The sequence below is a fragment of the Melanaphis sacchari genome, unplaced genomic scaffold (assembly GCF_002803265.2).
Source record: "Melanaphis sacchari strain LSU unplaced genomic scaffold, SCAv2.0 Contig88_pilon_pilon, whole genome shotgun sequence".
NCBI classification, from domain to species: Eukaryota; Metazoa; Arthropoda; class Insecta; order Hemiptera; family Aphididae; genus Melanaphis; species Melanaphis sacchari.
In genome coordinates, this window is record NW_020271625.1 from 186893 (window position 1) to 202957 (window position 16065).

The window sequence follows — 16065 nt, forward strand, 5'->3', positions numbered from 1 at the left end:
AGATTTTAATTAAGGTGAAAACCACGAATTAAATTTTCGTTTTAATTTATTTCGATTTCAATTTATTTTTTTATTACATTTCATTCGATTTCATTTAGGAATATGACAAAAAAAAATATTCTTGGTAATATTTGATGGGAATTTTTTTTTTTAGTGACAAAATATTTCAACAAAGTACTATAATATAAATATACTGTATACAAACTTATATAATTTAGAATTGGTAAAAATATACAATATTCTAGTGCTATAGTAAACAAAAAAACAAAAAAAATTATAAATTTGACTAGCTTTGAATTAATATGCATAATATGTGCACATAACGTCCTGAATTAGCATCACGTGTCTAGTGGAAACTTTTCGATGATTGATTTTCTGTACAACTATTGTTTTAACACAGGTACGGGCACTGCTTCCATCCGCGTGAAGGACATCAACGACATGCCACCACAGTTCACAAAAGAAGAGTGGCTCACCGAAGTCGACGAGACCGACGGATTTAATTTCCCGGAAACTCCCATATTAACCGTAACGGTACACGATGAAGACGAGACCAATAAATTCCAATACAAAGTGAGGCCGCTTCTTAGTAATATTTATATAAAATCTATTATTTTGTTATCATAATATTATAACTGCTCGTTTTTTCACGTTCTAGGTGATCGAAAATAGTGGTTACGGAGCAGATAAATTCACCATGGTACGAAACAATGACGGCACTGGATCGCTCAAAATTGTTCAACCGTTGGATTACGAGGATCAACTACAGAGTAACGGATTCCGTTTCAGAATCCAAGTTAATGACAAGGTAATAAAGTGGTTAAACGTGATTAAGAGGACGTGCGCACATACGACATGCCTGTTACAATCAAATTTTCACATTAAAAACGAATAGGAAAATATTGACTGTGCAATTTTAATAAATCATAATCGATCTTTCGACATCACATATTATGTATAAAATAAATTGAATTCATGTTTACAAAATTTAAAAATACGATATTATGCATTCATAATGTTTCTTGTCTTTTTATAATAAAAATTTAATTTCAAATTTATAAATTGGTCTTTTATCTATGAAACCATCTTAGTTTTTTGACGGCGTGACCATTTTTTTATAAAAACTATCTATAAATATGGTATTAACATATAATATTATACAACCACTTAAAACCCTACTAAATTTATTTTTTTTTTTTTTTAATTTCGATAATCTTACTAATAATCTCTCAGAGCTCGAATAACAGAGCTAATAAATTATTAAGTAATTAATGGATGGTTCATGATATTTTCCAGGGCGAAGATAATGATCATGACAAATATCACGTTGCATACTCGTGGGTTGTTGTCAAACTACGCGACATAAACGACAACAAGCCACAGTTCGAACGACCCAACATCGAAGTGTCAGTGTACGAAAACGTGGAAGTCGGCAAAAGTTTGGAAACATTCAAAGCCACTGACCCGGACCAAGGAGGCAAGAGCAAAGTGTCGTACGCCATCGACCGTGTATCCGACCGGCGCCGTCAGTTCCGCATCAGTCAAGAAGGAACCGTTTCCATTCAACGGCAATTGGACAGGGAGGAAACTCCCAGGCATCAAGTAAGTAGTTCTAGCTATACATATAGATACTTATATAATAATAGCGTACGGAAATTTATGTTTCGAATTTAAGTAATTATGTCATAGTGTCTATAATATATTTTGAAATAGTAAGATACAAATTTCAAAATAATATATTACATTGATAAGTTTCGTGATTATAACTAATACGTATTACTATATATTGTATAATATTTAAAAAACCAATGCAATGTACAGAACAAAATTCATGAATAAAAATCAAAACAAAGTATTGTAGTACACTAGTACTACCTATACTATAAGTCCATAAAAGTACTTCAATTCGTATATAAATAATTTAAAAAAAATCAAATAAGCATATAAGAACTTATTTTATAATCCAAAGATTATTTTTTTTAATAATATTTTATAACTACAAAAATATAATTGATTTATTGGTATCTTGCATATGTAACGTGGTCAGAAGAACGACCAGTTAAATATAAGATATCCAAGGAGAGTCATAGGTTCTATGGATATAATTAACCATTGTTGGGGGTAGAGATGGATTAAAGGATCGTTAATATATTTAAATAACCACGGACTCAATGACAGTCACTATTGATCAATAATTGATAGAAAACGTATAATACAGTACTCACATATGGTGTAATCTTAATAAAATAAAAGGCTGTGTCGTAGTCCTACGAAGTCCTTGGCCATAGGCCTTACAATTGTGTGTGTGTGACGTGTGTTAATATTAATGTATCGGTCAGCAGTTAATCGTACATAAAGTAGGGTTCATATGAATAGGTGTATACATAGGTGTCATGTAACATAATTATATTTATAATTGTTACACACGTTAAATTCTATTGTTCAATAAGTATAAGAATTTTATTTTAAAAATTTTAATTGTATAACAATTAATTTGAGTTTAATTTTTAGCTATTCTTTTACTTTGAAAAAATTATTTGTAGAATCTTAAAATAATATTTTTTAAATTAACTTTTTTTTATAAAATATTAAAAAGCTCTAAATATATTAAAATTAATATAACATTAAAATCTGTATAGTAAACTTTAGTAAACTATAGTTACTCTGCCTGTCTTTTTTTGTTAACGTTTTCTTGTGTTTCAGGTGAAAATCTTGGCCATCGACGACGGCGTTCCACCAAAAACGGCAACAGCCACCCTCACAGTTATTGTCCAAGACATCAACGACAATGCTCCAAAGCTTCTCCGTGATTACCGACCGGTGTTACCAGAACACGTACCAGCCAGAAAAGTCGTCGAAGTCTTAGCTACCGACGACGACGACCGTTCAAAAAGCAATGGGCCCCCATTTACGTTCAGAATGGATCCAAATGCAGACGACGTGATTAGAGCTTCGTTCAAAGTTGAACACGATCAAAGTACCTATAAACAGCACCATTTGTCTCTTATCCGCTACAGGCCCGTAGCAACAATAAAACACTAGGATTGGAGTAAACCAAATTTTAGGCTTGAGAGAAAAATTAAAAATAATTATACCGTGGATGATTTTTATTTTATTTTTGCATAATACTAACTATAATCATTGTCTTAATATTTATAATTTAGCTTAATATTTAATATAATATTAGTATAGAGTCAAATATAAAACATCTCTCACTGTATAAAAGTAGGTCAAATAGGAGGTCCAAACCATATGAAAAAAATTTAAAAGTTCTCCCCTAAAATGATGTACTCTTAATTTAAAAAAAAAACACTTAAGGCTGATTCTCCCTTCATTCATAAACATTTATCTTGCTTGTACCTCTATTCAAACTTAAAAATCTTCTAAGAAGCAATGGTTAAATCTAAGTGAAATAGTCACCTTATGCCCCCCTCCGGATATGGGCTTAGTTTGCCACTAGTGTTTCACAATGTTATGTTAAATCATTTATAAAATTTATTTTTAGAGGGTGCCAACGGTGACGGTATGGCTGTAATCTCATCGCTTAGATCATTCGATCGAGAACAACAGAAAGAATATCTCATACCAATCGTGATCAAAGATTCCGGTAATCCCGCAATGACAGGCACCAGTACTCTGACGGTCATTATTCGAGATGTGAATGATAACAAAATGCAGCCGGGATCCAAAGAAATATTCGCTTACAATTATATGGTAAATAATAATATTTAAAATTTTTGCTATGAATATTGTCGTAAATATGGAGGAAGTTACCAACATTTTTTTAAATATGTATTGAATATATTCTATAAAACATGTTATCGAGTTGCTAAAAATAACCTTATAATAATATGTCGCATTTAAATAGAGGAGAGGTAGCATGGAGTGAAAATTTCCCCTGATATTATTCGAAGAGGATAAAAGATAGTTTTCTCCTCCCAAAAGTAGTAAAATAGGACGTGAAGTAGTAAAAGGAGAATTAATAGTCTATGACTTATATTCCAATATTAATTTTTATCAATGCCAATTTTTTCAGTTTTTATTATTGTTTTTAAAATATTTAATTTTTGCATCATCTACTATGTTTTCCAAATGCAGCCTATACTTATTATAGATTTAAAATATACAATTAAACAATAATTATATAATATTTTGTAAATATTAACGTCAATATATTCACATCATACACCAATAGGCGTGCGCTGATTCCAGAAGTAGGTAGTGCCCATATGTTTTTATCGGCCTTCTATATTAAAACTATTAAAATTTTTTTTAAGCTTTTTTTGAATTTAAATTTAATAGAAAAATAATGATTGTATTCTACTATACATCATTTCTGATAGAGCAGACATGACAAGTTAATATTCAAGTTAAAATACAATTAATAAAAAGAATAATAAACGAATAATATTATCGATAGACAATAATAGATTATCACAAGTTTTACTTTGTAAATTGTTAGTTGAACAATTGGTTCCTAAGTACACAATTACTATTAACTCATAATGATTTTTAATATATTATAATAGTTACTACACGTCCACACGTTAAATTACATACAAACTTTTAAAAATTGAGTGTACCACAGTGAATTATCCTAATTTTTCAAATCTGCTTTAAAAATATAATCTAAAATTGATTTTGGTAATGAAGGTATACTTATAGCAATTAATATGAATATACGGGCAATTTGATTGAAACATTGGACACTTCGGCCCCTGAATTTCACAGGGCGTGCTTGGGAATACCCTACACGTCCTGTGCGTGCGCCTATGACACTCACCATATACTAACAGTAGATTAGTCGTTGGGTATAATATCGACAACAATTATTACTGTTATGATATTAAAACTGTTAAAGAGTCAAATTGACGTAAACATTAAACCAATATTTCAGTACCACATAATTTTGAAAATGTTTTTTGATAAAATTTATTTACACATTGTTTTATAACTTGATTTAAACCAAGCGGTTAATAATGTAAAATACATAAGTATTAATTTTCAAACCAATCTAATACTTTAAAATAATTTAGAATGATTAATTTTTTATATCATATCACACAACAATAAATATTACTCTTTTCTTTATCAATCGCCACGATCTAAATAATATTAACTGCCATATATCGATGTGGATTAATATCATAGGTACTTACGGTATAAGAAAAAGAAACCTAGAAAATAAATTTAAAATATTCTACTATACATACGTAACATGAGTAGAAGAAAACGCGTTCACATTATTTCTAGTTTATCATTATTGTGGTTAATAATTTTAACTATATAATATTATTATATTAATAATCTTAATTATAATATACTGTTAAAAACCAATCTAGGGTCAAGCTCCGGACACAGAAATCGGTCGCGTGTATGTGTACGATTTGGACGACTGGGATTTGCCGGACAAAAAATTCTACCCAGACGGCACTGAACATCCCCGATTTAAGCTGAACGACACCACAGGAATGATCATGATGCGCCATGGTACGAGAGAGGGCCAATACCATTTGCGGTTCAAAGTATATGACCGTAAACATACTCAAACGGACATTTCTGCTAACGTAACGGTCACGGTCAAAGAAATTTCGCCCGAGGCGGTTATGAATGCAGGGTCCATACGTATCGCTGGCATATCCGATGAAGATTTTATCAGAATATGGAACTATAGAGTAAACGCCTAATGCAAAACAATTATTTGAAAGTCGATTCGCTAACATGCGTTTTCTTTTCTTTTTTTTTTTTTGTTACATTATTAGACACAGAGCTTAGTCAGGAGCAAAGCCGATAAATTCAAGGATAAACTTGTGGACATTTTAAATACACCCAGAGAAAATATTGACATTTTTAGTGTTCAATTGAAACAAAAGTACCCCCCGTTGACCGACATCAGGTTCTCTGCTCACGGATCTCCTTACTATAAAACGGTGAAACTTAACGGTTTGGTATTGATGCACCGCGAAGAGGTATGATAATCGCTTTAATCTTCAGATTATATCTTATATTATTATTGAATAACCATCCAGAATTCAAAAAAAGTTTAAAAATGTTAGGTAAAAATTAAAATTAAAAATCTTAAATAATATAGACACTTTTATAGTATTTCTGTAATCAATATTAATACATTTATTTCATTAGGGAGTATAATATTATTTTTAAATTGTTTAATGTACAGGTGGTGTCATTTTTTACTTTTTACTTATCTAAATATTGTCTTATTCAGGTCGTTTTAAGCTTATATTCCTAATTTAACGTCAAATCACATACTACTAAGTCATGCTATATTAATATGTTTTTCTATTACTTTTTAATTTGAATATACTAGTTGCTTTTATACTTGAGCGAGGTATCAGGTAGTTAATTATAAAAATCTAATATCCTATTGACCTTTGTAAAATCGACCGAACTAACAATCATGACAAAGCTTAAGTCCTGTAATACCTCGCTACAACAAAAAATGTTTTAGTCTGCAGGATAGAGATCATTTACAATATACTTACGTTGAACTCAGAAAAAATATAAGAATTCTGTTATGCGTAATTTATTGAATTAGCCAATATGTGTTAATTTTTTTTCCTACGTTCAGATTGAAAAAGACGTGGGAATAAACATCACCATGGTTGGCATTGATGAGTGTCTGTACGAGTACGTAAACTGCGAGGGCAGTTGCACAAACGTATTCGAAATAAATACGCTTCCGTACATGGTGAATGCTAACAAGACAGCACTGGTCGGTGTCCGAATCGACACTTACGCAGAATGTACTTGCGGAGCCCGAAACTTTACAAAAATCGAAACGTGCCGATCAAGCCCGTGTTTAAACGGTGGGCGGTGTACAGATACCAGAAATGGGCCGACATGTGAATGCCTGAATGGCTTCAACGGACCCAGGTGCCAGCAGACGGCCAGGAGCTTTAAGGGTAGCGGATGGGCGTGGTATCCACCCTTAGAGATGTGTGATAACTCTCATCTAAGCCTCGAGTTCGTAACAAGAAAAGCGGACGGACTAATGCTGTACAACGGTCCTATCGTACCACCCGAACCCGAAGAAACACTTGTATCAGGTATGAATTGTGTGTGTATAAAATTAAAAGTACACACTTTTGTTTTTTTTTTTTTTTTAAGAATAAAAACCGTATTATTTAAAAAGTAATAAATTAAATCTAAAAAATTGTTCAACGACTACACACTAATGCACTAAGAGTATAAAAAACATGCAATTTAGAATTTGAAAAAAATAAAATTATTTAATTGATTTTACTTTAAAACACAATTTAAATACTGTAATAAATAATTGTTATAATAAACTAATATAATCTAAAATTATTCAATGATTGTTATCAATTGTTCTGATATAAACTTTATCGAAGTATGAAAAATGTAATAATTCTAAACATTATGAAAAAAATACATAGTTAACCGTGATCAAACGTGCACAATAAAATGTCGTACAATAAATATTAATGTACATTATTAAAATCATTAATATTAAATTTAATTCCTTCTAATAATCATACAATATTTATTTATTTTTTTTATTCGTAGCTCTAGACAAATAACTTTTCTAGTATTAATTAGTTAATTAGTGTAATAATCTGTAGATATAATATGTCATCTTGCAGAAATAAACTTATCTGTATACATATTATTTGTAGTATTTAATTTTGATCGTCGATATTCGTCAAAAATTCTATGTATATTAAAGTTTAAAAACAATTAATTTTGTAGAATTTTGTTGGACTACATGCACATTGATTAATATTTTCAAACGTGTTTTTCACAGATTTCATATCAATCGAGTTGGACAGGGGTCAACCGCGTTTACTCATAGATTTTGGGTCCGGTACATTAGAGCTTAAAGTCAAAACAAAAAAGAGTTTGGACGACGGCGAGTGGCATAAAATTGACGTATTCTGGGATACAGAGGTATTTATGAACTAAAAATAATAATTATAATTTATGTACATAAATTATTATATTATTGTATTTTCGAGCGTATAACTCTCTAACGGATCTTTTCAAATTTCAGAATATCCGTTTGGTGGTGGATAACTGCCGTTCAGCGGACATCTCTGAACTAGAAGACGGTTCACATCCAGAGTTCGACGATACCTCGTGCCAAGCCCAGGGAACGATTCCGCCGTTCAACGAGTACTTGAATATCAATTCGCCGCTACAAATCGGCGGCCGTTATGTACAGGACTTTGACCCCACTCACTACCACTGGCAATCTGCCCCATACGGTAAAGGGTTCGACGGCTGCATCAAAAATGTCTATCACAACAGCAAGGTAAGTGATTTTTGATTTAATGATAATGGTGCATATTATTATTATTATTTTAATATTCATCGCGCATATATTATTAATTTACTACCACCGCGTTTGTGTTCGAATGCATCGGCATTAATAATATCAGCTATACAAGACTGCTGTTAATTTCTGAGAGGATTATTTTTACGATTTCATCTGTCTACATGCATATATTGTATTTAAAATTTTCTTTTCATTTCTAGTACTAATATTTAATCGAAATTTTTTGATTTGTATTTATTATGTAGTAGAGGTATACATACACATTTCATCATATATTGTTTAATATATTATTTACTTACTGTACTTAAATTTAATATGTATTAATACGAATATTAATATTAATATATGTACATTAATATTTATTTATTTATAAATTAATTAATTAAATTTTTGACACAAATTAGGTAAGATAAAAAGTATACAACTTAAATTCAAGATACCGCCATTCTAAAGAATACATTTTGTTTTACATATTTTAGATGTTAATGCATATAACTATTATTTTTACTTTTTATTGGAAATTTGAATAGCATAACATTCGGCGCCTATGTATTATAATATTTTAATATAAAATCTATTTACTATAAATTCTTTAAAAATATATATTTTTTTTTTATAAATTTGTTTATTTATTTTATGAAATATGGAGAAGTGTACAATTTTGATATATTATAAAATATTATATTTTTTATTTCGTTTTCAAAAAAATCATGTATGCATAAACATAATCATAAAATTTTTTAGTTTTATTTTACATAATTTTGTATGTTTTGTAATGTTTAGAGTAGTTTGTTATATTATGGTATTATAGTATCTTGGTGAATTATAAAATATAAGTAGTCTCAATAACAAACATAAAATATCATATAATTAACACATGTTATTTACTGGATTCACAGCTCTATGATTTGGCCAATCCAGGACTTACCAGAAACAGCGTAGCTGGATGTCCGCAAACTGAAGATCTGTGCATGCAATTGGTCGGCCACAGGTGTTCTGAACACGGATCGTGCGTAGGTAGTATGGTGGAACCGCGATGCGAATGCAATCCGGGCTGGTCAGGCGCTGATTGCCTCACACCCACCATACCAACCACGTTCCGGCCCCAGAGTTACGTGAAGTACGCCCTATCGTTCGACGCTGACAAGTTCATGACAAAAATTCAGTTGAGGTTTAGGACGCGGGAAGAACATGGAGAATTGTTCAGAGTCAGCGACCAGCACAACCGTGAATATGCCATTCTCGAGGTTCGATACTATTATTATTACCTATGATAATGAGTAAAAGAAGTAGAAGTAGTAGTAATAAATTGTAGTATTGCCTGTATTATTAAGTGTTCCACTTATGAGCAATCATCGAAAGGATAGAAGGTTTTGGTTGTGAAATATGTTAAACTTAAAAGTATAACACTAACCATATATTGAAGTGCTCAAAATATTTCTAAATGTTCTTTAACATAAAAATTGTTTTGGGTAAAATAAAAATAGTGTTTCAGCAATTTAGAAAATGCATGTATAAATATAGATTTATCCACTGGTCCCTTACACATCCGGTGTTTCTCATTTGGTGATCACCAAATAATCATTTTAAAATGTCGTGACTCATGATATACATTTTCCAAAATCAAACCTAAATTTTCACTTTTGTTTTTTATTAACAATATATTTCTTTTAAATTTGAGTTAATTTCCTGATCTTTTAGTACTCGTATACTATCGCTTCTAATTTGAATATATACTTACAATAAAACAATAAAAACAAATGATAAATATCTTCAGACTTATAAAAATAATTTTTGAAATTCGAACGAAAATACTTACTTTAACCGAATATATTTAATTATATTATACTGTGTTGGTAGATTAAAGACAGCAAACTGCATTTCCGGTATAACTTGAACAGCTTACGGACCGAGGAAAGGGATGTGTGGCTAAGTGCCATAACCGTTGATGACGGCAAATGGCACACGGCCAAAGTATCAAGATACGGTTCATCAGCCATTTTAGAACTAGATGGTGGCGAAGGGAAACATTATAACGAAACTTATCGGTTCGAAGGACATCAGTGGTTAATGGTAGACAAGCAAGAAGGAGTGTATGCTGGTGGAAAGGCCGAATACACGGGTGTTCGAACATTTGAAGTATACGGCGACTTCCAAAAAGGTAATGAGAGGGGAGAAAAGTGACGTCTTTAGATGTTATAAATTCCATACAAAAAATAAAACACTAATAATCCCTTGTGTAACTTTTTGAAGTTACAGTAGAAATCGGTTATAACGAGTTTCAATGGCCAGTTAGTTTTTCTCGTTATAACCGGTAGCTCGTTATATGCGGTTAGAACGAGCATTCGTTGTAACCGATTAAAAGCGGGAAATACAAAAATAAAACCGACAACTTTTTTTATTTTACTTATATTCGAGATTAATACTGAATTTATACATGTATGCACATACACTATTTATACATTATTACATACATTTATTATTAATTATTATAACTGGAGATTTAATAATTTATTTATCAATACATATTACTTAAACATAATTATAAAACACTTGAATTTAATTTCTTAAAATAATCTTTGATCAAACTTTGCTGCGTGTATTTAGTGTTGATCGATGTTTCTAATAAATACAACGCTTTTCTTTCAGCATCTGTACCTTCATATTTTGTGTAATAAAATCTTTCTAGTGTCCTCAATGCAGCACGAGCTTCGGATATTGACGGCACAGTTTCAAACTCATCATCAAGCTCATCGATATCAGTATCATTCTGATAACCAGTATCTGGCTCAACTCGTTGGTTGGCTATGACATTGTTGACTATATCTTCATCCGTTTGAATTTCTGACGTTATGAGGTCGTCATCAATTTGTACGTAGTTCTCATCGATGTCATTAATCAATACACTGTCTGCTTGTAGCTGTGTTGTATCGATCGAAACATTACAAAAACCTGCATGCCGAAAGCAGTTAGCAATCCCCGTCGATGTTACATTACACCAAGCTTTATCCAGCATTATTATGGCATCCAAAACAGTTATTTTTGATTCTACATGATTCTCAATATCCTCAATCATTTTCAGTACTAACTGATTCCGGTAATGAGCTTTAATGTTCCTAATAACGCCCTGGTCCATTGGTTGAAGTACAGCAGTGGTGTTGGCGGGCAAAAATATAAGTTTAATAAATTTCAAATGCAATGATGGGTGTGCTGGACAGTTGTCCACCAACAGAAGAATTTTTTTTTTCTTACGGCGTAACTCATCATCCCAATAATTAAGAGTTTTTTCAAAAATTGCTGAGGTCATCCAAGCTTTGGTATTATTTTCATAAAATACTGGAAGTGATGAAACTCCTTTAAAACACCGAGGGTTTTTCGACTTTCCAATAACAAGGAGTTTTCTTTTATCAGTTCCGGTCATGTTGGCTGCCACTAAAACTGTTATTCTGTCTTTCGATAATTTTCCACCCGAGCATTTTTCCCCCTTGAAGCGAAGAGTCTTATCGGGAGTTAATTTGAAAAAAAGGCCTGCTTCATCGGCATTATAAATTTCATCATCACAGTAACCTGCTCGAATGGATGGCCAAACGTTAGCCAGCCAATTAGAACAAATATCAGTATTAACTGCAGATGACTCACCTGAGATCTTGCCGAAACCAATGTTGTGCCGCTGTCGGAAACGCTGAATCCAAGATGCAGAGCATTTGAAATTTTCTATTTTCATTTTTTCAGCCAGTTGGTCAGTTTTTGCTTGCAAAATAGGACCACTTATAGGCACATTCAATAACCGTTGTTGTTTGAACCATACTAGTACAGCTTCTTCAAGGTCCTTATGCTGTGCAGTACGCAGTCGTTTTGCTTTAAGTGACGTGGTTTGAAACATATTTTTCAACGGATCCCGATTCTTCCATATGGTTGAAATTTTCGACGAAGAGGTGCCAAATTCTTTTGCGATCACGCTGTTTTTCTCGCCATTTTCTAACCGCCCGATTATTCCGATTTTTTCGTCCAACGTAAACTGACGACGCGACATGGTGGAACGTCTTCACACAACTGACGCTATTTGTAATTTTTATTAACTTGAAAACACCAGAATTTGTAGGAATAATGTTTATTTTTAATAAGTAATCCATATCTACACAACTAAAGATAATATATGTCAATGGTTAATCGACCTAAATAATAGCCAAAAGTTGTTATTTTGCAGGTACCTGTTCGTAGTAACCGGAAGGTCGTTAGTCAAGTTCGTTTTATTTTACTCGTTATAGCCGATAACTCGTAATAACCATACTCGTTGTAGACGTATATTTTAACATACAATCATATGGCCTTGTGCCGGGACCTAACGTTTTGCTTGTTGTAAGCAGTATCTCGTTCTAAGCGATGCTCGTTATAGTGATTTCTACTGTATCATAAAACTGATTAAAACTATTTTTATTTTGTAAGAAAGACGATAGTCTCATTGAAAGTCCAATTTTTTTATAATAATTATTGTTACTTATACGTAAGTTTATAGTTTTCAATTAAATCGTAAGAAGTGTGTGAAATAGTAACTAAAATGTTCAATTTATTTAGTGAGTCAATTGAAATCGGGCTTTTAGTTACCTAATTAAAATTTTCTTATCTTCATGGTACAATTACGAAAATTGTTTAACTTCGTTTTGCGAGTATAACTAATAAGAATGTGAATCTCACATCACCTATATGGTGGTGTTTCATCTCAAATTTGTATTACTATGTGTAATATATATACATCATTATATATATTGTAAAATCGTTCAAGGTTGTTTGGATGACATACGTTTGGAAGGAAGATATTTGCCGTTACCGCCGGCGACCAACGGAACACAATGGGGACAAGCTACCATGGCCAGAAACGTTGAAAGGAATTGCCCATCAAACAAACCATGTGCCAACGTTATTTGTCAGGAACCTTTTGAATGTGTCGATCTTTGGAACTATTATGATTGCACGTAAGTTCTATAATCTGTTTATCTCCACCGTGAAATCTGAAAAATATATATAATTACGATAGTACTCGTAACCTATAAACGCAAAATATAGTTCGAAATTTTTTTATTTTTTTTTTTTGTTTGGGGAGGCTCACATCCATTCTGAAATCCTAAAAGGCTTTTCTCATATTCCGAAATTCCTAAAAAAAACTTTTCTTGTAACGTTCGAATGAATACTACGAGTTATATATTAATAGATAAAATAAATATATTATCATTTATGCCTATATTTTTTATTTTAAATTAGGTAGGAGTAATAGATGTCTTAAAATTTTAAACATTATATCCAATTTATTGATAAATATGATTTTATTAATTTTCGTACACAAAAATCATAAAATAATAATCGTATTAATTTTATTTTTATCTCAGTTTTAGAAAATCGTTCAAAACACAAAGCTATCTACGAATTATTATCTACTAATAATGATGTTATTCGGGTCATTTTTGTTTAACCATTTAAAAAATAGCATTTTATAAAATAGTTGTTCATAATACCAATATAATAGTCTTTTTATTCTTATACCTTTAAAATGTTATCATAGAGATTAAAATATTTTAACTATTTTTTTACATAAAAATAATTTTCTAACAAAAATGTGATTAATCTTATTATTTAAAACCCATCATTTGGTTACCAATTTTAATTTAGAAATAAAAATGAATTATATAAAATCTCGATTTCTTACGAGAAAAAGGGAGGGAGACTTTAAAACATACCTCCTCGATATTTGCTATTATGACTATATTTACCAACATATTGTATTACAATATATTCTTATAACACCACAATTGAATAACAAACCGATTTTGACTTTTCACATTATATTATATTACAGTTGCGGTGAGGGCAGGATCATGACTCCAGACCGCAAAGGCTGCGTGGATAAGAATGAGTGCCTGGACAGTCCGTGCCGGAACGGTGGTGTTTGCCTGAACCAAGACCCTAGGATACGTTACCGTTGCATATGCCCGGATGGCTTTTGGGGCGAGAACTGTGAGCTGGTCCAAGAAGGCCAAAAACTGAAACTTGGCATGGGTGCACTAGCCGCCATACTGGTGTGTCTCCTTATAATTCTCAGTAAGTGCAGTTGCTATGTGTTGTAACCCAACCTAACCATAACTATACTTGCGCACAGATAAATTTATATGACATTTTACTGTTTATTTTTCCCGATTTGTAAAAGCATTATTTTGGTAATTTCTGTCTCCAACAAATTGTAAGAAAATGGGAAACAATATAAAAATCCATCTGAGCTTTAAAATAAATTATTTATGAGTATTATGCTCACAAAAAGCTTAAAATAGTTGAAGTATATAATAATACGGATAAAGATGTTAATTTAAATTTTCAATCTTTTACGTAATAAAGCTTGAAATTAAAATGAAAAGTATTAATTTTTATTTCTATTTCGTTTATTGATATCAGTTTTTTTTCATTTATATTGTAGCATAATATTGATTTAATTGTTTTCTGATTTTTTAATAAGATTCTTTTTTTTTTTATTATACATCATTCATATTTTTCCCTATATACAACCTATATGCGTTGTACTGTGAAACAGACCAAAGAAAACGAAATATCTACTATTATTTATAAACATAACCTATTCATTAACAATATTGTAGTTCTGGTTACTATAGTTAAGGTTTAAATTTTTCATTTTCATTTTAAATCAAAAACATTAACAATTGTAACATTAACGATTGTAATCAATACTTAAAATCGATTTCAAGCCTTAATTCGTTGACATAAACACCTTTACTCAACATCGGGTTATTTAGTGATACGTGTGATATCATACAAGTAGTGCTCCTGTATCCACTGTGTATCATTGTCAGTACAATAAAAACAATTTTCCAAAATGCGTCACTATTAACACGTTTATCCACACATCATTAGTAACCTTATTATTTGTCTTTTCTGACACGCAGTTCTGGTGTTGATGTTTGTCGTATACAACCGGAGACGCGAATCACACATCAAATATCCTGGACCTGATGATGACGTCAGAGAAAACATAATCAATTACGACGATGAGGGCGGTGGTGAAGACGACATGACCGCGTTTGACATCACGCCGTTACAGATACCCATCGGCGGGTCAATGAATAACATGCACCCGCAGAAATATAAATGTACGTATTTTAATAAATACTTACCTAGTTACCTACTACGAATTCAGAGATAGATAAGTTATTAGAAATATGAATTTGAGTTGGTTAAGAGGACGCCACACTCGAATGTGTTGTCTCCGTCTTATACTCTTACATACAACATAGCAAATTTTCGTTCAGCAGAGTCCATTTTATATTATTATGTTGTTAGCTTTAACATTAGAGTAAAATTACTTGTTATCAAATTTAAAGGTAAGAATTTAATCTTAACCTTTACATAGGCTTTTATTGATATTTTAATTTTAAACTAAGTTATAGCTATATAAAATATTAAAAATTTAAAATAACTTTAAAATTGTAATATTAATAAAAATCTATGTAATGGCCTGAATAAAATTCTTACCTTTAAATTTAATAAAAGGTAAATTTACTTTAATGTTAAAGCTAACTACATAAAATGGATTCTGCTAAACGAGAATTTGCTATGTTGTATGTAAGACGAAGATAATACATGCGGGTGCGGCATCCTTTTCAGTTGGGTCAACATTTAAAATATTAAATTATACAAATCATGAAAACTAGCAAACAATAGAATTTTAACTCTTTCAGCTTCAAGTT

The 16065-nt window shown here is 31.2% G+C and overlaps 1 protein-coding gene across 5 annotated transcripts in view; it reads left to right on the forward strand.

Moving 5' to 3' along the window:
• Nucleotides 1-16065, forward strand: part of LOC112602406 (neural-cadherin) — a 129780-nt gene that overhangs the window by 110671 nt on the left and 3044 nt on the right. For all 5 annotated transcript variants that reach the window (XM_025350467.1, XM_025350466.1, XM_025350468.1 and 2 more), the window contains 15 exons: nucleotides 401-573; nucleotides 659-808; nucleotides 1297-1602; nucleotides 2704-2977; nucleotides 3506-3714; nucleotides 5343-5675; nucleotides 5763-5969; nucleotides 6590-7067; nucleotides 7787-7929; nucleotides 8033-8293; nucleotides 9217-9564; nucleotides 10178-10478; nucleotides 13101-13290; nucleotides 14169-14410; nucleotides 15265-15468. In XM_025350467.1, the coding sequence (XP_025206252.1) occupies nucleotides 401-573; nucleotides 659-808; nucleotides 1297-1602; nucleotides 2704-2977; nucleotides 3506-3714; nucleotides 5343-5675; nucleotides 5763-5969; nucleotides 6590-7067; nucleotides 7787-7929; nucleotides 8033-8293; nucleotides 9217-9564; nucleotides 10178-10478; nucleotides 13101-13290; nucleotides 14169-14410; nucleotides 15265-15468 (3819 nt within the window). The remainder of the gene's footprint in view (nucleotides 1-400; nucleotides 574-658; nucleotides 809-1296; nucleotides 1603-2703; nucleotides 2978-3505; nucleotides 3715-5342; nucleotides 5676-5762; nucleotides 5970-6589; nucleotides 7068-7786; nucleotides 7930-8032; nucleotides 8294-9216; nucleotides 9565-10177; nucleotides 10479-13100; nucleotides 13291-14168; nucleotides 14411-15264; nucleotides 15469-16065) is intronic.